Source organism: Oncorhynchus nerka, linkage group LG19 (genome assembly GCF_034236695.1).
Source record: "Oncorhynchus nerka isolate Pitt River linkage group LG19, Oner_Uvic_2.0, whole genome shotgun sequence".
NCBI lineage: Eukaryota > Metazoa > Chordata > Actinopteri > Salmoniformes > Salmonidae > Oncorhynchus > Oncorhynchus nerka.
The window spans coordinates 8,767,510-8,791,813 of NC_088414.1; the positions used below are offsets into that span (position 1 = coordinate 8,767,510).

The following is a 24,304-nucleotide window of genomic DNA, read 5'->3' on the forward strand; positions in this document are numbered from 1 at the left end:
CTGGGGTTTTAAACAGTAAACTGTTCTGACATGAGCAGCTAATACATTGGGAGGTTTTGGATTGTGGTTAAAGACTTGAATGATTTGGATACATAACCAGACAAGCAATGGGCACAGATGTAATTTCGTCTAGTTTTAATTCGTTTTGGTTGAGTTGTCAACTAATGTGAATTCAATTTGAGATCAACAACAAATGTCATTGTATTTAAGTTAAAAGTTGGGTAAAAAAAAAAGACGATGACTTTTTACAAATCCAATCGGTTTTCAACGTTGATTCAACGTTATCATGTTTCATTAGTTTGTTGAGATGACGTGGAAACAATGTTGATTCAGCCAGTCTTTGCCCAGTGGGAGACCACCGATTACATGTTGCACTCATAACACTGTCTACTTTTTTGTTTGGTAAGTATGTTTTCCAGCGCTGTTGATGTTTACATGATCTGATGCCTGTCTTCTTCCCTTTTCTCCCACCTCACTTAATGACCAATCAACCGAAACACCTAAATCAATTGAATCATGGCTGTTGCACCCAGAACCAAAGGTTGGTGATGTAAACTCTAATGAAACCAAACAGACCATTCCTTCTCTTTCATCTCCACAGACCACTGCTCTGTCTGAGTGTCTGAGATCCAGACCTGCCTGTGCAGGTTGACTCCCCAAGCCAGAGAGCGAGAGATCATGGAGGGGGAGGAAGGTGTGACAGGGGGCCCTCCCGAGCCGGGAAACCCCCTCCTCCAGGCCGTGTTCCTCTGCCGCCTGCGCCTTACACGTCTCCTTTTGGAGGGTGGAGCCTACATCAACGAGAGCGACGGGCGTGGCCAGACGGCCCTGATGGTGGCCTGTAAGACGCGGCACGCCGACCGGCAGAGCGCCAGCCGCACCCGCATGGTCCAGTACCTGCTGGAGAGCGGAGCCGACCCCAACATCCAGGACAAGGCGGGCCGCTCAGCCCTGATGCATGCCTGCCTGGAGAAGGCTGGGGCCGGGGTGGTGTCCTTGCTCCTGGCCAGTGGAGCGGACCCGGGCCTGGAGGACCATTCTGGGAGCTCAGCGCTGGTCCACTCGGTCACGGCCGGCGACAAGGAGGCTCTGAAGGTGCTGCTGGACACCTGCAAGGCCCGAGGGAAGGAAGTGATCATCATTACCACCAACACACTCCCCTGTGGGACGTCCAGGACCAAACAGTACCTCAACGTGCCCCCTCTCACCCCCCTCGACCAGGGGGGAGGGCTGCACCTGACGGCTGCTCCTCCTTGCGCCTCACCCTCTGAGATCCAGCTCCTCACCTCCCCTCAGTGCACCTCCTCTCATCCTCCTCACCAAGTCTTTAACTTTAAGGAAGACCAGTGTTCTGGGTGTGAGACAGTCAGCTCCCAGCCTGACCCCCGGTCACATGCTCCCATTCTGGAGCAGAGCAGGGTGGAAAGGCTGATGCAGCCCCTCCAGAGGCTGAACTCAGAGCCCTGGCTGAGGATTCCTGCCTCTCTACTGGCCCTGCAACCTGTCGCTGCTCCCTCGTCCTCAGATGACCTCCCAGACATCAGCCCAGAGGAGGAACTCTCCCTCATGACCAGCAGGTTGGGCTGGAACAACTACGACAACAGCGCCCCTATCTGGTACAACTGCAGTACTGACCTGGATAACAACACTTCTAATGTTATTAGCTTTAGCAAGTCTGAGGGGAGGTTGAATGAGGAAGAGGTAGGGGAAAGGGATCAGAGGGAGGAGGAAGAGGGGCTGTTGGTGCGTAAGTTGTCCTTTGCCGGCCTCTCTTCGCCACACTCTGCCTCCAACCCAAACCTCCACTCATACAGCATCGGCACAGGCCAAGGTCCCCCAAACCCATCTTTCTCCACTGGTACCAGACTCCGCGGCTGCCCCCTCCCCCTTCCTATGTCCAGCCTGCGCAGCATCATCCAGAGACGCCACCTGGGTGCCGACCACTACAACTCTGACCCCCAGCTGGCTGTGCCTACCGGGGGCTTCCCTGAGGAGGGCCGAACCCCGCTGGATAGCAGGAGACAGGCCACTTCCCGCTCCTCCACCCTTCTGACCTCCAGGGAATCACTGGTGGCCCCAAACCTGACCAAGAGAGCCCTCTCTGGGCTGGAGCGTCAGGGCTCAGGGGCCCTCCTCCTGGGCCACATCTCCCAGACCCGCCCAGGGTGCCTGCCGCCCCTGAACTCTCACCACCACACCCCCATCCCTCACATCGTTGGAGTCGCCAACCCCAGCCCCTGTGTCCTGGGCAGCAGTCCCAGCAGTAGGGCTGTCTGCCGGGAGGTAGCAGGCCTGAGGCCCCTCCTCCCCTCAGCTCCCTCCGGCCTCCCCAGAGACCTGAGGACCAGGAGGATGCTGCTGAGGAGACACTCCATACAGACAGAGCAGATCAAGTAGCTGGGAGACTTTGATGGGATGTTTGGCCACTGAGATCCAGCAGTGTTTGATAAACCAGTTTCTCGATATTGATCCTGGGGAAACAGGAGTGGAGCCGATATCTGCTAACTTAAAGGCATTGAAAAACACCTACAGAGCATTCGGAAAATATTCAGATCCTTTTATATTTTTCACATTTTGTTACGTTACAGCCTTATTCTAAAATTATTAAATTACATTTGTCTCCCATCAATCTACACACAATACCCCACACTGACAAAGCAAAAACAGGTTTTCAGAAATGTTTGCACATTTATTAAAAATTAAAAACAGAAATACTTTCTCTTGTTGACAGTGGATGTCAGAGCAAAAACCAAGGTCACCAAGTACCCGATGGTCACTCTGACAGAGCTCCAGAGTTCCTCTCTGGAGATGGTAGAACCTTCCAGAAGGACAACTATCTCTGCAGCACTCCACCAATCAGGCCTTTATGGTCGACTGGCCAAACGAAGCCACTCCTCAGCAAAATGCACACCACAGCCCGCTTGGAGTTTGCCAAAAGGCACCTAAAGTACTCTCAGACCATGAGAAACAAGAGTCTCTGGTCTGATGAAACCAAGATTAAACTCTTTGGCCTGAATGCCAAGCGTCACGTCTGGAGGAAACCAGGCACCATTCATCACCTGGCCAATACCATTCCTACGGTGAAGCATGGTGGTGGCAGCATCATGCTGTGGGGTTGTTTTTCAGTGGCAGGGACTGGGAGACTAGTTAGGATCGAGGGAAAGATAAACGGAGTGAAGTACAGGGAGAGAACCTACTCCAGAGCACTCGGACTGAGGCGATGGTTCACCTTCCAACAGGACAATGACCCTAAGCACACAGCCAAGACAACGCAGGAGTCTATGAATATCCTTCATTGGCCCAGCCAGAGCACAAACTCTCTCCAATCGAACATCTCTGGAGACCTGAAAATACCTGTGCAGCGATGCTCCCCATCCTACCTGACAGAGCTTGATAGGATCTGCAGAGAATGGGAGAAACTCCCCAAATACAGCTGTGCTAAGCTTGTAGCGTCATACCCAAGAAGACTTGAGGCTGTAATTGCTGACAAAGGTGCTTCAGCAAAGTACTGAGTAAAGGGTCTAAATACTTACTTAAGTGAGATATTTCAGATTTTTTGCTTTGTTATTATGGGGTATTGTATGTAGATTGATGACGGGGGGGGGACAATTATATCCATTTCAGAATAAGACTATAACATAACAAAATGTGGAAAAAGTCAAGGGGTCTGAATATTTTATGAATGCACTGTATATTCAAAAATAAAACTTGACGCATGACACATGACACATCCTAAAGAGTGAGAACATTTCAAATACCTACCTTGTCACCATTCTACTGAGTCTTGTTAATGGGAGTAGCTGATTAATATGAGGACCTGTTTGTAGTGGGTCCCAGGACTGATTTGAGGAATCCTGTGCTAAACCAACCTGCCAGGGAGAGACTGTAGCAATGTCCAGCCTTGTGCGTAGATTCCAGTGGACTGTCACCATGGTTCTATAAGTACCATTATGTTTACATGTAATGTATGTTGCAAATGATGAATTAAAGACCGTTTTAAAAACAAATTATGTAATGATAGATGGTGAAATATTATGACCAATCACGGAACGCCTGAGCCCCGTTTATTTATTTCTGGTCCTGGTGAGAGAAAAAAGAACTGTCGGGAGGTTCTCTTCTGCACTGTTCAACCAATCCAGTAAATGTGGAGGAGGAGTTAAGGTTGAGTGTCGCCTTGATAACGTCCTGAAGTGGAAGTCGTGTCACAGGCTCTCTTTCCATTTCCCCTGAAAACCGGATCCATCCGATTGTTACCAAACCTTGTTACCGAACCCGCTGAGGGAGCCCTGACTCTAATCTAAAGTACATGGTAAGTATAGCGTAACAATCAGAAATTACAATACTTGAGGGCATTGGAGGCTGGTGGGAGCTGCTACAGTGTGATAGGCTCACTGGAATGGAATGAATGGAACGGTATCAAATGGCTCAAACATATGGAAACCACTTTTGACTCCCTTCCAATGATTCACTTCCAGCCATTACAATGAGCCTGTCCTCCTATAGCTCCTCCCACCAGCCTCTACTGCTTAAGGGGCACTGTAGTGTAAAGTATAACCTCAAATTTGATTGAGAAAGCGCTTTTTGCCCTCCAAAGTAGCTACCGTGTTCCAGAGCCATATACTTAGAGTTAGGCCAACTTTTAGAATTTGAAAAATGTTCTAATTCTAACTGCAATGTTAATGAATAGCTAACAATGCTGCCAAATTAAATCAAACTTTATTTGTCACATGCACCAAATACAACAAGAGTAGATCTTACCGTGAAATGCTTACTTACAAGCCCTGAACCAACAGTGCAGTTCAAGAAGAGTTTAGAAAATATTTACCAAATAAACTAGAGTAAAAAATTATAAAAAGTAACACAATAAAATAACAATAATGAGGCTATATACAGGGGGTACCGGTACCGAGTCAGGATGCGGAAAGACAGGTTAGTTGAGGTAATTGAAGTAGGGGTGAAGTGACTATGCATAGATAATAAACATCGATTAGTAACAGTGTACAAAACAAATTGAGGAGAAGGGGCAATGTAAATAGTCCATTGGCCATTTGATTAAAGGTTCAGCAGTCTTATGGCTTTGGGGTAGAAGCTGTTAAGGAGCCTTTTGGTCCTAGACTTGGCACTCCGGTACCGCTTGCTGTGCGGCAGCAGAGAAAACAGTCTATGACTTGGGTGACTGGAGTCTCTGACAATTTTATAGGCTTTCCTCTGACACTGCCGGTCAGGATGCTCTCAATGGTGCAGCTGTAGAACTTTTTGACGATCTGTGGACCCATGCCAAATCTTTTCAGTCTCCTGAGGGGAAAATGTTTTGTTTTTTCCTGTAGTCCTTGATCAGCTCCTTTGTCTTGCTCACATTGAGGGAGAGGTTGTTGTCCTGGCACCACACTGCCAGTTCTCTGACCTTCTCCCAATAGGCTGTCTCATTGTTGTCGGCGATCAGCAAACTTAATGATGGTGTTGGAGTCGTGTTGGGCCACGCAGTCGTGGGTGAACAAGGAGTACAGGAGTGGACTAAGTACACACCCCTGAGGGGCCCCTGTGTTGAGAGGGAGGTTTTTAGTCCCAGGGTCCTTAGCTTAGTAATGAGCTTCGTGGGCACTATGGTGTTGAACGCTGAGCTGTAGTCAATGAACAGCATGCTCACATTTTTTATTTTAAATTTGATTTTACCTTTATTTATACAGGTTTTTTCTCTTTTCCAAGAGAGACCAGTGTTCCCTTTGTCCAGGTGGGAAAGGGCAGTGTGGAGTGTGATTGAGATTGCGTCATTTGTGGATCTGTTGGGGCGGTATGTGAATTGAAGTGGGTCTAGGGTAACCGGGAGGATGCTGTTGATGTGAGCCATGACCAGCCTTTCAAAGCACTTCATGGCTACCGATGTGAGTGCTACGGGGCGGTAATCATTTAGGCAGGTTCCCTTGGCTTTCTTGGACTATGGTGGTCTGCTTGAAACATGTAGGTAATACATACTTGGGTCAGGGAGAGGTTGAACATGTCAGTGAAGACACTTGCCAGTTGGTCATCGCATGCTTTGAGTACACGTCCTGGTAATTCGTCTGGCCCCGCGGCTTTGTGAATGTTGACCTGTTTAAAGGTCTTACTCACATCGGCTAACGAAAGCGTTATCACACTGTCATCCAGAACAGCTGGTGCTCTTGCGCATGCTTCAGTGTTGCTTGCCTTGAAGCAGTAGGCTCGCGTCACCGGGCAGCTTGTGTCTGGATTTCCCTTTGTAGTCCGTAATAGTTTTCAAGCCATGCCACATCTGACGAGCGTCAGAGCCGGTGTAGTAGGATTCAATCTTAATCCTGTACTGACGCTTTGCTTGTTTATTGTTTCGTCTGAGGTCATATATTAGTGTGCCGCTCCTTGAAAGCAGCAGCTCTAGACTTTAGCTCGATGCGGATGTTGCCTGTAATCCATGCCTTCTGGTTGGGATATGTACGGTCACTGTGGGGACGACATCGTCGATGCACTCATTGATGAAGCCGATGACTGAGGTGGTATACTCCTCAATGCCATTGGATGAATCCTGGAACATAGTCTGTGCTAGCAAAACAGTCCTGTCGCGTAGCATCCGGGTCATCTGACCACTTCCATATTGAGTGAGTCACTGGTACTTCCTGCTTTAGTTTTTGCTTGTAAGTAGGAATCAGGAAGATAAAATTATGGTCAGATTTGCCCAATGGAGGGTGGGGGAGAACTTTATATGCATCTCTGTGTGTGGAGTAAAGGTGGTCTCCAGTTTTTTCCCTCTGTTTGCACATGTGGCTTGCTGGTAAAAATGAGGTAAAACTGATTTAAGTTTGCCTGCATTAAAGTCCCCGGCCACTAGGAGAGCCGCTTCTGGATGAGCATTTTCTTGTTTGCTTATGGCCTTATAGAGTTGGTTGAGTGCGCTCTTAGTGCCAGCATTGGTCTGTGGTGGTAAATAGATGGTTGTGAATAATATAGATGAGAACTCTCTTGGTAGATAGTGTGGTCTACAGCTTATCATAAGGTACTCTACCTCAGGCGAGCAATACCTCAAGACTGCCATATAATGTTGTAGTGTCATGTAAATGCAACATAATGATCATTCAGTTTTATATCATTTTATATAAGTTTTATATCATGTTCGTATCATTTTATATCATATTCAGTTTTATATCATTAGTTTTAATATTCCCCATGTAATGTTAATGGAGAGCTAACATGGCTGCCATAGAATGTTGAATTGTCATGTTAGTTCATTGGCCCAACTCTCTAAATGCAGTCACCATACCCTAGCTCAACACCAACACTAAAATAGGCTACTAAAAAGTATTAATTCATGCAGTTTAGTGGATTATCAGGCTCGTTTTAGGACCATGCAGGTAGCTCAGATATGATGTGAAGGCTATTTGCCCTACTGGCTGAGAGCACTGAGGTACGGCTGAGGGCACATCCATGCGGCTGCACTGAACAGCGCAGCTTTTCTCTCAAAACATCAAAGATGGCAGTAGGTTTATGGCTAGTTTACTGCTTTTTGACTTGCCATGAAACTAAACTAGAGTTTTTAATCCTGGTGCTGAGCTAGTGCGTATCAGCTACTTGCTGTATGTCAACTGAAGTGAAACAGAGTGAAGGACAATGTGTAGTTTAGCTAGTGAATGTCAATGAGAAAAATACTGAGAAAGAGCAGTGGACAGAAACACTGAAAATAAACAGCCAAAAATTACTGTTAAGTTGGATACAGGAGCTGGGTGTAACGTCTTGTCGGTGAGAGATTTGAAAACGCTGAAAGTGAAAGGGAAGGGCTATTCCATGCAAAAATCCAACCGCACGCTAATGACGTATTCTGGCCACCACATGGAGCCAAAAAGCAAGAAAACGCTCAAATGTTGATGCAGAGAGAGTGTTTGAACTGGAATTTCAAGTGATAGAACAACATGCACCTGCAATACTTGAAAGATCAGCTTGCCTACAAATGGGCTTAGTATAGAGAATATTCCAGCTAGAACAAAGGACAGAGATTGATCTTTTGAGTGACTTGGATGTGTTCCAGGAGTTCATCATACATAAATAGACCCAGAAGTCACACCAGGGGTTCACTCACCCAGAAAAGTGCCTGTAGCACTAAAAGAAAAACTTCAAAAGGAACTGAACCGCATGGAAACCATGGATGTCATCGTCAGGCAAACCGAGCCTACTGAATGGGTAAACAGCTTTGTGACAATAGTGATGCCCCCAAAAACATATGGGTATGCATGGACCCACAGGACCTGAACAAAGACGTCAAGAGAGAACATTATCCTTTATGTACCATTTGAAGAGGTAGTTGCTGAAATGCCCAACGCCAAGGTGTTTTCAGTAGTTGATGCAAACCAAGGATTCTGGCACATCCAACTACATGAAGAGAGCTCCCGACTCGGCACGCTCAATACGCCATTTGGGAGGTATTCAACAAGTAAGCACATCATTAGAGCGGTCTGAACTGCTCTCGATGGTGCAGCTGTAGAACCTTTTGAGGATTTGAGGACCCATGCCAAATCTTTTCAGTCTCCTGAGGGGAATAGGTTTTGTCGTGCCCTCTTCAAACCAGTGTGTCTATGTATGCGGATGGCTCAACACTATACACGTCAGCTACCACAGCAACTGAAATGACTGCAACACTTAACAAAGAGCTGCAGTTAGTTTCAGAATTGGTGGCAAGGAATACATTTATCCTAAATATTTCAAAAACTAAAAGCATTGTATTTGGGACAAATCCTTCACTAAACTCTAAACCTCAACTGAATCTTGTAATAAATATTGTGGAAATTGAGCAAGTTGAGGAGACTAAAAACTGCTTGGAGTAACCCTGGATTGGAAATTGTCATATTGATACAACAGTAGCTAAGATGGGAAAAGTCTGTCGTGAATAAAGCGCTGATCTACCATCTTAACAGCACTGTCAACAAGACAGGTCCTACAGGCTCTAGTTTTGTCGCACCTGGACCACTCTTCAGTTGTGTGGTCAGGTGCCACAAAGAGGGACTTTGCCAAATTGCAATTGGCTCAGAACAGGGCAGCATGGCTGGCCCTTGGATGTACACAGAGAGCATTAAAGTAGAGGAGAGATTGACTTCATCACTACTTGTATTTGTGAGAGGTATTGACGTGTTGAATGCACCGAGCTGTCTGTATAAACAACTTGCACACAGCTCAGACAGCCATACATACCCCACAAGACATGCCACCAGAGGTCTATGCACAGTCCCCATGTCCAGAACAGACTACAGTACTACATAGAGCCATGACTACATAGAGCTATTCCACATCAGGTAACTGATGCAAGCAGTAGAATCAGATTTCAAAAACAGATAAAAAAATACACCTTATGGAACAGTTGGGACTGTGAAGCAACACAAACATAGGCACAGTCACATGCATACACACATATAATAACATACACAATATACACACACGTACACATGCATTTTGTGTTGTAGATATGTGTTGGTGGAGTATGGGTCTGACGGCACACACTTAGTGTGTTGTGAATTCTGTAATGAATGTATTGTAATGTTTTTAAAATTGTATAACTGCCTTCATTTTGCCAGACCCCAGGAAGAGCAGCTGCTGCCTTGGCAGCAACTAATGGGGATCCATAATAAACCCCAGGAAGAGTAGCTGCTGCCTTGGCAGCAACTAATGGGGATCCATAATAAACCCCAGGAAGAGCAGCTGCTGCCTTGGCAGCAACTAATGGGGATCCATAATAAACCCCAGGAAGAGTAGCTGCTGCCTTGGCAGCAACTAATGGGGATCCATAATAAACCCCAGGAAGAGTAGCTGCTGCCTTGGCAGCAACTAATGGGAATCCATTATAAACCCCAGGAAGAGTAGCTGCTGCCTTGGCAGGAACTAATGGGAATCTATAGTAAACCCCAGGAAGAGCAGCTGCTGCCTTGGTAGCAACTAATGGGGATCCATAATAAACCCCAGGAAGAGTAGCTGCTGCCTTGGCAGCAACTAATGGGAATCTATAGTAAACCCCAGGAAGAGTAGCTGCTGCCTTGGCAGGAACTAATGGGAATCTATAGTAAACCCCAGGAAGAGTAGCTGCTGCCTTGGCAGCAACTAATGGGGATCCATAATAAACCCCAGGAAGAGTAGCTGCTGCCTTGGCAGGAACTAATGGGAATCTATAGTAAACCCCAGGAAGAGTAGCTGCTGCCTTGGCAGCAACTAATGGGGATCCATAATAAACCCCAGGAAGAGTAGCTGCTGCCTTGGCAGCAACTAATGGGGATCCATAATAAACCCCAGGAAGAGTAGCTGCTGCCTTGGCAGGAACTAATGGGGATTCATAATAAACCCCAGGAAGAGTAGCTGCTGCCTTGGCAGGAACTAATGGGAATCCATAATAAACCCCAGGAGAAGTAGCTGCTGCCTTGGCAGGAACTAATGGGGATCCATAATAAACCCCAGGAAGAGTAGCTGCTGCCTTGGCAGGAACTAATGGGAATCTATAGTAAATACAAATAATTAAGGTGTTGAATACTTATTGACATTTCAGCTTTTCATTTTTAATTATTTTGTAAAAATGTCAAAATAACATATTTCCACTGAAATCTTGAGCAATCAGGGTTCATGTACATTTTTTTTATCAACTTTAATTTACTTGATTAAAATGCTAGATGAAATCAATAAGTGTTTTATTATACTCCATTAACCTGTTCAAAGAACAAGACAGCTGTCTGTTGGGGAGTTCCAGCCGACTGTTTTAAAAGTGACAAAAGGGTGACAACTCCATAGCTTACAGCAAAAAAAAAAGTATTATTGCTGTTGTCAATTATTTAATGTGACTATAAATCAAATGTAACATTTTTAAAAATGCATTATTATGAGGACTTTAGTCTCTTTTTAAGAGAATTGTGTTGCATGTTAATATATGGCAATTCTTGTTTGTTCGACTAGACGATAAGGAATCTTCAAGAATGACCGAGAGAAAATGGTGCGTACATTCAGTAAAAATAATAGCCAATATCTTAAAACACATTTATGTCTGGACATAACTGTTTGGTAAATGAATTGTACCATTGAATATGTGAGGTTATTCAGGTTAACCTTAATTGTGGGGTGGCAGGTAGCCTAGCGGTTAGCGAGTTGAACTAGTAACTGAAAGGCTCAAATCCCCGAGCTGACAAGGTAAAAATTGGTCATTCTGCCCCTGAACAAGGCAGTTAACCCACTGTTCCTAGGCCGTCGTTGAAAATAAGAATTTTAGTTTAACTGACTTGCCTTGTTGAATAAAGAAAAAAGAAATAGAATGTATCCCAAGAAGTCCAGTAATACATAATAAATTAGTAATACAAAAATACTCTGAATAATGGGATTATTTGAGTTTTGCACCTAACACATTATCGCTTCCCTGATGCATAAGTAGGAGTATCCTATAGGTGTATGAGGACAAGTAAAGCATCGACTCCAGAATTTTCTTGGGGGGACTTTTGACCGATAGTAGTATCTTTCGATTAGTGTCCACTATTTGTTTCCTCTTCAGCCATATTGGGCCTGGTTTAGCCTACATCCCAGGCCCATTGGTTGTTGGTGTAATGCCATTTTCGTGCATTGGGGTAATGCCGCTTTCATGTGTGATTTCAGGGCTCGATTTTTTGTTGACCCACATAATGATGGCAACTATAATGATAATCGCGGCCATGGCTCCGACAACAGCAATGAGCTTCCAGGAGGCCTTGACGTTGTCACATTTCATCTGCTTCTGCACCTTCATTGCGGTCTTGTGGAAGGACTTGCTCTAAACAAACAAACAAACAAACAAACAAACCACCCAATCAAGTACCAAAGTCAAAATGCACTGTTATGACAATGTAATGTATGTAATATAATGTAATGTACAATGTAATGTACATTACAATGTAATGTAACACCACTGTCTATCTTGAACAGCAAAAAAGGACCTCAGGTTAGCGGCAGGCAGGCCAGAGTGAGGTCTGAACAGCTTTTGTGTGAAAAAGTTCACCCTAAAACATTGATCTGAATTGGAAGCGTATGCCTAAAACAAATTTGCAATCCCAGTCTCACCTTCAGTTCCCCAGCCCTTTCGTCAAGGTCCTGCAGTTTCTCCTTGCGTTCCTCAGTCTTCTCCATGTTGTCCATCATGATGACCTTCACCTCCTCTGCCTCCTCCTGAACCTGGCGCTGCTGGTTGTTATTCTCAGGCTGAGAGAGATGGAGCATGAAATAAATACAACTTCATTTTTTTTTTTTTTTTTTACTATTTTGTGGTGCAATATGTGGTATCCATGTTCAGCCCAGTTCATATGAGTTTTCAGCACAAAACACACAGGATTGTTATGATATTGAAAACATTGCGATTTAACAAAACTGTTTGACACAAGCGCTTGTTTTTAACATCATAACAATCGTGTTTATTTTGTGTTGAAAAGTCATGTGAACTGGGTTGAAGCACATATGAACTGGATAGTGCATTTACCGCACCAGCACAGCATGCTTATTGTAAACATAATGATGCCTCCTGCTTGTAATTGTCACCCTTTTTTCAGGACAATCTCATAATTGAATCAAGACATGGATATCATCCTCAGAAACGTTGAACATCTCACTAAACCTGTAACCACTTGGAATAGAATAGCTAACACAGTTTAAATGTGCCTTGTGATTTAAGGAAACCTCTTTGACAGCCAGAAGAAGTGATAGAATGTGAGTTTCGCACCAGGGTGAAATGTCTCCTAGGTACAGATCTAAGATCAGCTTCCCTCCCTCGATCCTAACCTTTACCATTAGTGAGTGAAATGCAAGAAACTGACCTCAGATCAGCATCTATAAGGGCAAATTCACCCTACTTTTTTGTTTCTGACAAAAAAAGATTACAGTGGGCAAGGTTGGAATTTTGCACTCTAAAAAAAGGAAGAACTGTAAACCAAAGAAATCACATTTGTATTTATCACATGCACCGAATACAATGGGTGTAGACTTTACCGTGAAATGCTTGTTTACGAGCCCTTTCCAACGATGCAGTTTAAAACAAATAGTAGCAAAAACAGTAGCACAAGGAATAAAATACACAAGAATGAAGCTATTTACCAGTACCAGATCAATGTGCAGGGGTACAATGTATTTGAGGTAGATATGTACATGAAGGCAGGGTAAAGTGACTAGGCATCAGGATCAGCATCACTTATCTCACTCACTAGCTTTAAGCACCAACTGTCAGAGCAGCTCACAGATTACTGCACCTGTACATAGCCCACCTATAATTTAGCCCAAACAACTACCTCTTTCCCTACTGTATTTAATTAATTTATTTATTTTGCTCCTTTGCACCCCATTATTTTTATTTCTACTTTGCACATTCTCCCATTGCAAATCTACCATTCCAGTGTTTTACTTGCTATATTGTATTTACTTTGCCACCGTGGCCTTTTTTTGCCTTTACCTCCCTTATCTCACCTCATTTGCTCACATCGTATATAGACTTGTTTCTACTGTATTATTGACTGTGTTTGTTTTACTCCATGTGTAACTCTGTGTCGTTGTATGTGTCGAACTGCTTTGCTTTATCTTGGCCAGGTCGCAATTGTAAATGAGAACTTGTTCTCAACTTGCCTACCTGGTTAAATAAAGGTGAAATAAAAAATAAAAATATAATAATAATATATTTGAGGTAGATATGTACATGAAGGCAGGGTAAAGTGACTAGGCATCAGGATAGATAATAATAAAGTATTTGAGGTAGATATGTACATGAAGGCAGGGTAAAGTGACTAGGCATCAGGATAGATAATAATAAAGTATTTGAGGTAGATATGTACATGAAGGCAGGGTAAAGTGACTAGGCATCAGGATAGATGATAATAATAAAGAACAGAGTAGTATTAGCATATGATGACTGTGAAAAATGTGCATGCGTGTCAGCTGTCATAATTTCTTTCAAACTATTTTATTTGTTTTACCTTTTACTCCCCGATGAAACTCCCTAACGGGCTCAGAGAGGCGAAGGTCGAGTCATGTGTCCTCCGAAACATGACCTGCCGCCAGCTTAACCCGGAAGCCAGCCGCACCAATGTGTCAGAGGAAACTCCATTCAACTGACGACTGCAGGGGCCCAGCAGGCCACAAAGAGTCGCTCGAGCATGCTGAGCCAAGTAAAGCACCCCTGGCCAAACCCTCCCCTAACCCAGACGATGCTGGGTCAATTGGGCACCGCCCTATGGGACTCACGGTCATGGCCGGTTGTGACACAGCCTGGGAACGAACCTGGGTCTGTAGTGACGCCTCAAGAACTGCGACGCAGTGCCTTAGACTGACGAGTCACTCGGGAGGCCCTTCAGCTGTCATTTTTATAAATGCAATCTTACTACAGCAAAATAATGCGTGGTGTGGTATTTATTTATGTTTTTAGTTAACTAAATATTAGGATAAAAAAATAACCCTTTCAAATGTATTGTATTTATGTATTTGTAAAATCAATTCTACATTTGATTGAACTGTGTTGGTTCTGAACTCAAGTTAATATTATCGTCAATATGTTGTCTGTGTTTAATTAACAGTAAGTAAATCTTATGATTACATTTGTGGTGTGGTAATGTGTCATCAACAACTTCCAGGTAGCCTAGGATATATGCTGGGGTGTGTGTTAATAAGCTAAAGTGGCTTCTGCTGTCCGTCTCCTCTCCATCATCTGCATAATGTCTGAAAACTAAGATGTAGGATAAAGCCAAAGTTAGCATGTGGAATTTCATGTTACCTGTCCGATGAGTTCTTTGAACTCACTAGGCTACAGGCGAAGGGACGGGTGAGGAGAGGAACCCACTTTAGACTATTGAGATGCACCCCCAGATGAATGGTCAAAGTAGCATTTAGCCTAAAACACGCATTTATCACATGTAAATGGTGTTATCTAAACGTTCTATATTATCACAAAAGATAAACTAGGCTCTATGCATCCTCTTTGATCTCAAATGTAATTTCACAGAACATTATTCTGTCAACAAAGGCAAAGAGAAAGTATAAGTAGCCCACGCACCTGAAGTTAAAACTCAAAATTACAGTAAGTTGGAAGGTCACATAAAACATTGTCACTTTTCCTTTTTTGATTAATGTTGTAATGTTAATAGCTTACCATGTTTCTGCACGATTTTATTGTTATCCCGAGAATGGAAAACCTCTCTTTAAGTCAGTGCAAATTCCAGTAGAAATCGCATTCTAGTCAGGAGGGATCATGCAGGCCTTCGTGACTTACTCACCCAGTCTCGTTCGTGATAGTGAACTGTTCTGCACATTATTTTGACAACATCTTTTATATGTGGCCTGCCTTGTCACTAAAGGAAGAGGAGGGCAACACCCCTCACTGGTTGACCTTTCATAGGTAGTGTTCTATTGCAGCTTGAAAGAACCTCCGGGGAAAATGAAGTTTATCCATTATATTGTATGAAGTTATTCAATTATATTACTGTCAAATGCTATCGCATATAGCCTACACTTTATAGTCTGAATGGCAAGGTTTATTGATGAAAAATTGTTTTCTATTTGTTGAAATTATATTTGGAATTGTATTATTTGTGTACTTGTTTGACATTTTACTGCATTGTCGGGAGCTAGTAACATAAGCATTTCGCTCCATCCACTATTTTATTTATTTAACCTTTATTTAACCAGGTAGGCAAGTTGAGAACAAGTTCTCATTTACAATTGCGACCTGGCCAAGATAAAGCATAGCAGTTCGACAGATACAACGACACAGAGTTACACATGGAGTAAAACAAACATACAGTCAATAATACAGTATAAACAAGTCTATATACAATGTGAGCAAATGAGGTGAGAAGGGAGGTAAAGGCAAAAAAGGCCATGGTGGCAAAGTAAATACAATATAGCAAGTAAAACACTGGAATGGTAGTTTTGCAATGGAAAAATGTGCAAAGTAGAAATAAAAATAATGGGGTGCAAAGGAGCAAAATAAATTAATTCATTAAATACAGTTGGGAAAGAGGTAGTTGTTTGGGCTAAATTATAGGTGGGCTATGTACAGGTGCAGTAATCTGTGAGCTGCTCTGACAGTTGGTGCTTAAAGCTAGTGAGGGAGATAAGTGTTTCCAGTTTCAGAGATTTTTGTAGTTTGTTCCAGTCATTGGCAGCAGAGAACTGGAAGGAGAGGCGGCCAAAGAAAGAATTGGTTTTGGGGGTGACTAGAGAGATATACCTGCTGGAGCGTGTGCTACAGGTGGGTGCTGCTATGGTGACCAGCGAGCTGAGATAAGGGGGGACTTTACCTGGCAGGGTCTTGTAGATGACATGGAGCCAGTGGGTTTGGCGACGAGTATGAAGCGAGGGCCAGCCAACGAGAGCGTACAGGTCGCAATGGTGGGTAGTATATGGGGCTTTGGTGACAAAACGGATTGCACTGTGATAGACTGCATCCAATTTGTTGAGTAGGGTATTGGAGGCTATTTTGTAAATGACATCGCCAAAGTCGAGGGTAGGATGGTCAGTTTTACAAGGGTATGTTTGGCAGCATGAGTGAAGGATGCTTTGTTGCGAAATAGGAAGCCAATTCTAGATTTAACTTTGGATTGGAGATGTTTGATATGGGTCTGGAAGGAGAGTTTACAGTCTAACCAGACACCTAAGTATGTACGTAAACTAAGTATCTGCTAAACTGTGTACATGACAAATATACTTTTATTTGATTTACTATTGCAGTAATCAAAGACGCAGGGGGCAATTGTGAAATGGAAGGATCTCAATAAGGTAGGCTAAAAATACCTTTATAATTCAATGAGAATTATGTCAACAAATAAGACGCTTGTATACATCACACAGAAAGGGGATTCACAGAGTGTTTACACTACAAGCGGCAGGGGCCTACCCACGCTAGCCTCGTCATCATGTGGGTGCTAAAACAAGCTAACAAGCAAGCTAGGTACTGCTACGTATCAACAGCCATTGTCAGACAATCCAGTTGGGGTTGGAAACTATGGTGAGCTTCAATTGGTCACGTCACATCACGGATTTGAATAAAGTTTAGCTTTCCCCAACTGTTCAGCACCCTCGCCCATGCTGACATTGTTCAACGGTCCCTTTGCCCACTCCACTTCTCTCTTTCCTTCCATTGAAAGTGAATGGCTTCCGATGTTTCACCATGCGATGTCGATGCCTAGAGTAAACACACGTCTGAGCAGGGGAACGCAACCTTTAACTTATGATGTGGTTAGCTGATGCGTAAGAAATGTGCCCAACATGGGTGCGCGAACAGCCCAACCAAAGCGAACAAAAACGTAACACAATTGTCATATATGCTCTTACTGTTCGACTGGGAAGCACGCGACAGGGTTAATACATATTCTACAGTTTTAATTTAAGAATTAGGAAAATAATAGCCTACAGTACATTTATATAGGCAAGCAAATAGGCCTATAACTACTGTACATACAGTGCATTCAGAAAGTATTCAGACCTCTTGACTTTCCACATTGTTACGTTACAGCCTTATTCTAAAATGGATTAAATCCTTTTTTCTCCTCGTCAATGTACACAAAATACCCCATAAGGACAAAGCAAAAACAGGTATTTTAACATTTTTGCAAAAATAAACTGAAACATCAAATGTATATAAGTATTCAGACCCTTTACTCAGTACTTTGTTGAAGCACCTTTGGCAGCGATTACAGCCTCGAGTCCTCTTGGGTATGGCACTACAAGCTTGACACACCTGTATTTGGGGATTTTCTCCCATCGTTCTCTGCAGATCCTCAAGCTCTGTCAGGTTGGGTGGGGAGCGTCGCTGCATAGCTATTTTCAGGTCTCTTCAGAGATGTTCGACCAGGTTCAAGTCTGGGCTGTGGCTGGGCCAATCAAAGACTTGTCCTGAAGCCACTCCTGCGTTGTCTTGGCTGGGTGCTTAGGTTCATTCTCCTGTTGGAAGGTGAACCTTTGCCCCAGTCTGAGTGCTCTGGGGCAGGTTTTCATCAAGGATCTATCTGTACTTTGCTCCGTTCATCTTTCCCTTGATCCTAACTAGTCTCCCTGCCACCACCATGCTTCACCGTAGGGATGGTGCCAGGTTTCCTCCAGACGTGACGCTTGGCATTCAGGCCAAAGAGTTCAATCTTGGTTTTATCAGACCAGAGAATCTTGCTTCTCATGGTCTAAGAGTCTTTAGGTGCCTTTTGGGAAACTCCAAGCGGGCTGTCATGTGCGGAGTGTCTGAGGAGTGTCTTCCATCTGGCCACTACCATAAAAGCCTGATTGGTGGAGTGCTCCTTCTGGAAGGTTCTCCCATCTCTACAGAGGAACTCTGGAGCTCTGTCAGAGTGACCATTGGGTTCTTGGTCACCTCCCTGACCAAGGCCCTTTATTTTTTTATTTTGTTTAACCTTTATTTAACTAGGCAAGTCAGTTAAGAACACATTCTTAGTTACAATGACTGACTACCAAAAGGCAAAAGGCCTCCTGCAGGCCTCCATTCTCCCCCGATTGCTTACTTTGGCCTGGCGGCTAGCTCTGAGAAGAGTCTTGGTTCCAAACGTCTTCCATTTAAGAATGATGGAGTGGCCTCCTGAGTGTCACGGCGATCTAAGGCACTGCATCACAGTGCTAGAGGCGTCACTACAGACCCTGGTTCAATGCCAGGCTGTATAGCAGCCGGCCACGACCGGGAGACCCATGATGCGGCGCACAATTGACCCAGCATCGTCCGGGTTAGGGGAGGGTTTGGCCAGCCGTGATGTCCTTGTCCCATCGCGCTCTAGCGACTACTTGTGGCAGGCCGTGCGCATGCACGCTGACTACGGTCGCCAGCTATAGGGTGTTCCCTCCGACACATTCCGGCTGGCTTCCGGCTTAAGTGAGCAGTGTGTCAAGAAGCAGTGCGGCTTGGAGGGGTCATGTTTCAGAGGACGCATGGCTCTTGACCTTTGTCTCTCCCGAGTACGTACGGGAGTTGCAACAATGGGACAAAACTGTAACTACTAATTAGACAGCATGAAAAAGGGGTAAAAAGTAAGTAAAAATAAATACAATTATGGAGGCCAATGTGTTCTTGGGGACGTCCAATGCTGCAGAAATGTTTTGATACCTTTCCCCAGATCTGTGCCTCGACACAATTCTGTTTCGGAGCTCTAAGGACAATTCCTTCGACCTCATGGCTTGGTTTTTGCTCTGACATGCACTGTCAACTGTGGGACCTTATATAGACAGGTGTGTGCCTTTCCAAATCATGTCCAATCAATTGTATTTACCACAGGTGGACTCCAATCAAGTTCTAGAAACATCTCAAGGATGATCAATGGAAACAGGATGCACCTGAGATAAAGACTCTCATAACAAAGGGTCTGAATACTTATGTAAATAAGGTATTTCTGTTTTTGTTTTTTTATACATTTGAAAAAAAAATTAACCTGTTCTTGCTATGTCGTTATGGGGTAATGTGTGTAGATTGATGAGGAAAATATTTTGAATCTTTTTAAGAATAAGGTTGTAAAGTAACAAGTTGAAGTCTGAATACTTTCCGAATGCACTGTATACATTAACATTTTGCTTACCCATAATTCAATTTCTCATCGACGCACAAATAGGAGGAGAAGAGTGCTCAAGCTTACGGTTGAGTTGTTCGTAAAGGAAGAAGAACCAAATCCAATTGTCTCGCCCTGAATCCTGATTTAGTTCTTTGTTCATAAACTAATCTTTATTTCTTGCCAACAAACATTGCCAATTTAGGAAATAACTACTGTATTTTGCAAAATTAAGGTTAAATACAATTGAAATCGGAAGTTTACATACACCTTAGCAAAATACATTTAAACTCAGTTTTTCACATCATTGACATTGATCCTAGTAAAAATTCCCTGTCTTAGGTCAGTTAGGATCACCACTTTATTTTAAGAATGTGAAATGTCAGAATAATATTAGAGAGAATTATTTATTTCAGCTTTAATTTCTTTCATTACATTCCCAGTGGGTCAGAAGTTTATATACACTCAATTAGTATTTGGTAGCAATTGCCTTTAAATTGTTTAACTTCGGTCAAACATCTTGTGTAGCATTCCACAAGCTTCCCACAATAAGTTGGTGAATTGTGGCCCATTCCTCCTGACAGAGCTGGTGTAACTGAGTCAGGTTTGTAGGCCTCCTTGCTCGCACACACTTTTTCAGTTCTGCCCACACATTTTCTATAGGATTGAGGTCAGGGTTTTGTGATGGTCACTCCAACACCTTGACTTTGTTGTCCTTAAGCCATTTTGCCACAACTTTGGAAGAAAGCTTGGGGTCATTGTCCATTAGGAAGACCCATTTGCGACCAAGCTTTAACTTCCTGACTGATGTCTTGAGATATTGCTTCAATATATCCACATAATTTTACTCTCTCATGATGCCATCTATTTTGTGAAGTGCACCAGCCCCTTCTGCAGCAAAGCACCCCCACAACATGATGCTGCCACCCCCGTGCTTCATGGTTGGGATGGTGTTCTTCGGCTTGCAAGCCTCCCCCTTTTTCCTCCAAACATAACGATGGTCATTATGGCCAAACAGTTCTATTTTTGTTTCATCAGACCAGAGAATATTTCTCCAAAAAGCATGATCTTTGTCCCCATGTGCATGTGCAAACCGTAGTCTGGCTTTTTTATGGCGGTTTTGGAGCAGTGGCTTCTTCCTTGCTGACTGGCCTTTCAGGTTATGTCGATATAGGACTCGTTTTACTGTCGATGTAGATACTTTTGTACCAGTTTCCTCCAGCATCTTCACAAGGTCCTTTGCTGTTGTTCTGGGATTGATTTGCACTTTTCACACAAAAGTACGTTAATCTCTAGGAGAACGCGTCTCCTTCCTGAGCGATATGATGGCTGCGTGGTCCCATGGTGTTTATACTTGTGTACTATTGTTTGTTCAGATTAACGTCGTACCTTGAGGCGTTTGGAAATTGCTTCCAAGGATGAACCAGACTTGTGGAGGTCTCCAATTATTTTTCTGAGGTTTTGGCTGATTTCTTTTGATTTTACCATGATGTCAAGCAAAGAGGAACTGAGTTTGAAGGTAGGCCTTGAAAACCATCCACAGGTACACCTCCAATTGACTCAAGTGATGTCAATTAGCCTATCAGAAGCTTCTAAAGCCATGACATCATTTTCTGGAATTGTCCAAGCTGTTTAAAAGGCACAGTCAACTTAGTGTATGTAAACTTCTGACCCACTGGAATTGTGATACAGTGAAATAGAAGTGAAATAATCTGTCTGTAAACAATTGTTGGAAAAATTACTTGTGTCATGCACCAAGTAGATGTCCTAACCGACTTGCCAAAGCTAGAGTCTGTTAACAAGAAATTTGTGGAGTGGTTGAAAAACAAGTTTTAATGACTCCAACCTAAGTGTATGTAAACTTCCGACTTCTACTGTGTGTATTAAAAAGACCTCGACTCAAGGAAGTGGTTCAGGTGATGAGGCAGCAAATCATCCCCAAACCATCACACTAGCACCACCATGCTTGACCCGTTGGTACGAGGTTCTTACTGTGGAACGCAGTGCTTGGTTTTTGCCAGACACAATTGGACCCATGTCGTCCAAAATTGACTCAAGTTTGCCAAAAAGCACCTGGAAGAACCTGGATGATCATCAAGACTCTTGGAAGAAAGTTCTATGAACAGATGTCAAAGTATAACTTTCCACAGTAAGAACCTCATTCCAACGGTAAAGTGTGGTGGTAGTGTGATGGTTTGGGGATGCTTTGCCGGGCAACTTGCCTAAATAGAAGGATCCACGAATTCTGCTCTGTATCATAGGAGGATATCAGGCCATCCGTCTGTGAGCTGAAGCTGAGCCAGCTCGGTCATACAGCAAGACAATGATCCAAAACACACAAGTCTACATGAAACCAAGTGAAGTTTTGGAATGGCCTAGTCAAAGTCCAGACCTAATCCCAAATGAGAATTTGTGGCAGGACTTGAAACAAGCAGTCCATGCCTGAAAATCCACAAATGTTGCTGAGTTAAAGCAGTTATGCATGCAAGAGTGGACCAAAATTCCTCCACAGTGATGTGAGAGACTGATCAACAACTAAAAGAAGCATTTGGTTGCAGTCATTGCAGCTAAACGTTGTACAACCGGTTATTGAGTATAAGGGGGCAATTTCACACTGGGAAATTGGGTTGCATAACATTGTTATTTAAATAAATAAAACATGTATCGCTTTTTTGGAAACTCAGGTTCCCTTTATCTAATATTAGGTTTTGGTTGAAGATCAGATGACATTCAGTATCAAAAATATGCAAAAATAGAGAATCAGAATGGGGGCAAATACTTTTTCACAGCACTGTATACACTACATGACCAAAAGTATGTGGACGCCTGATGATTCCAAAATCATTGGTATTGATATGGAGTTGGTTCCCCCTTTCCTGCTGTAACTGCCTCCACTCTTCTGGGAAGTATTTCCACTAGATGTTGGAACATTGCTTTGGGGACTTGCTTCCATTCAGCCACACGCATTAGGTCAGGCACTGATGTTGGGTGATCAGGCCTGGCTCGCAGTCGGCATTCCAATTCATCCCAAAGGTGTTTGATGGGGTTGAGGTCAGGGCTCTGTTCATGTCAGTCAAGTTCTTGCACACCAATCTCGATAAACCATTTCTGTATGGACCTCACTTTGTGTACGGGGGCATTGTCATGCTGAAACAGGAAAGGACCTTCCCCAAACGGTTGCCACAATGTTGCAAGCATAGCATGGTCTAAAATGTAATTATATGCTGTAGCATTAATATTTCCCTTCCCCGGAACTAAGGGGCCTAGCCTAAACCATTTAAAACAGCCCCAGACCATGTTTCCTCCTCCGCCAAACTTTACAGTTGGCACTATGCATTTGGGCAGGCAGCACTCTCCTGGCATCCGCCAAACCCAGTTTCATCCGTCGGACTGCCAGATGGTGAAGCGTGATTGATCACTCCAGAGAACGTGTTTCCACTGCTCCAGAGTCAAATATCAGCGAGCTTTACACCCCTGCAGCCGATGCTTGGCATTGCGCATGGTGATCTTATGCTTTTGTGCAGCTGCTCGTCCATGGAATCCCATTTCATGAAGCCCCCGGTGAACAATTCTCGCACTCGGCGGTCCTGTTCTATGAGCTTGTGTGGCCTACCACTTCACAGCTGAGCCATTATTTTTCCTAGACGTTTCCACTTCCCAATAACATCACTTACAGCTCGAGCAGGGCAGAAATTTGACGAACTGACTTGTTGGAAAGGTGGCATCCTATGACGGTGCCACGTTGGAAGTCACTGAGCTCTTCCGTAAGGCCATTCTACTGCCATGGCTGTGTGCTCGGTTTTATACGCCTGTCAGCAACGGGTGTGGCTGAAATAGCCAAATCCACTAATCCACATACTATTGTATAGATAGATAGCCATTACTAAGTGCGCTTTCACATATCCACTTATGATCCGGATCCTGGAGCGTTTGGTACCCTGATACTCGCTATAGAGCATGTGTGTAGTGCAAATGAGCCCTGGCTGAAACAAATCCTGGACCTGCTTGAGTAGCGGGTCAAAGTTCCAGGACCAGAGTACTGGGTATTGTGACACGGCAGCGCGAGTCACGTGGATCATTCTTTTGCCGTTGTAAACAAGCTAACTCGCTAACGTCACGTAGCATGTAGCTACGTCTTTCTAAATCATTCCCTGAAATGGTTATTCTCAGGTCTTATGAAAGCAACACATATTCTGTAGAACTCAAACAAACGCTCCAGGAAACCGAACCAGAGTACCGCATTTCATATGTGAACTGGATAAAACTCACATTCCTTTCAATCTTTTACGCAGATATTAGCAGAGATGCAGAGAAGCATATTTAGTTTCTTTAAAAAATAAGTACCGGTCAGGAGGATACAGACTGCTCAAGAGGTATGCTTAGATATACAGAAAAATAAACAGATTTCTGACATAGTTTATGGCTCCAGACTGAAGGAAAGATCTGTTGCTAAATTCTCCACCTCCCGGACAGGGACCTAGCCCATCCCCCAGCCACCCTCACGTACTTTGTGCCCCCTCAGATTTTTGGGTTGCGTGACGCCCATGTTTGTATTCATTATGCTACCTCCCTTGTGGTTCCATCACTGTATATTACTACTCACCACAGGACAAGATGCCGCCCCGGTAGTATGTAGTTTAGGATAAATCAATTAACTCTCTGGGAGCGATGATGTTCTACAGCTGACCAGCAGTCTTGTACTTCATCACACAACAGCCCTGCAGACAGAGAGAGATCAACTAAGCCATTGATTCCCATTGGATAACATGCCAATAAAGCCCTCTTATATAACCTCATAA

At 43.8% G+C, this 24,304-nt stretch overlaps 1 protein-coding gene across 1 annotated transcript; it reads left to right on the forward strand.

Moving 5' to 3' along the window:
• The first annotated feature begins 628 nt into the window (after positions 1–628).
• Positions 629–4,007, forward strand: LOC115146985 (ankyrin repeat domain-containing protein 34A-like). Its single transcript, XM_029688974.2, has one exon. It carries the CDS (start codon positions 679–681, stop codon positions 2,395–2,397), a length of 1,719 nt encoding a protein of 572 aa, XP_029544834.1. The 5' UTR covers positions 629–678; the 3' UTR covers positions 2,398–4,007.
• The last annotated feature ends 20,297 nt before the right edge of the window (positions 4,008–24,304 follow it).

Coding starts and splice junctions, on each gene's coding strand:
- LOC115146985 (XM_029688974.2), top strand. CDS start 679: ATGGAGGGGGAGGAAGGTGTGACAGGGGGCCCTCCCGAGCCGGGAAAC.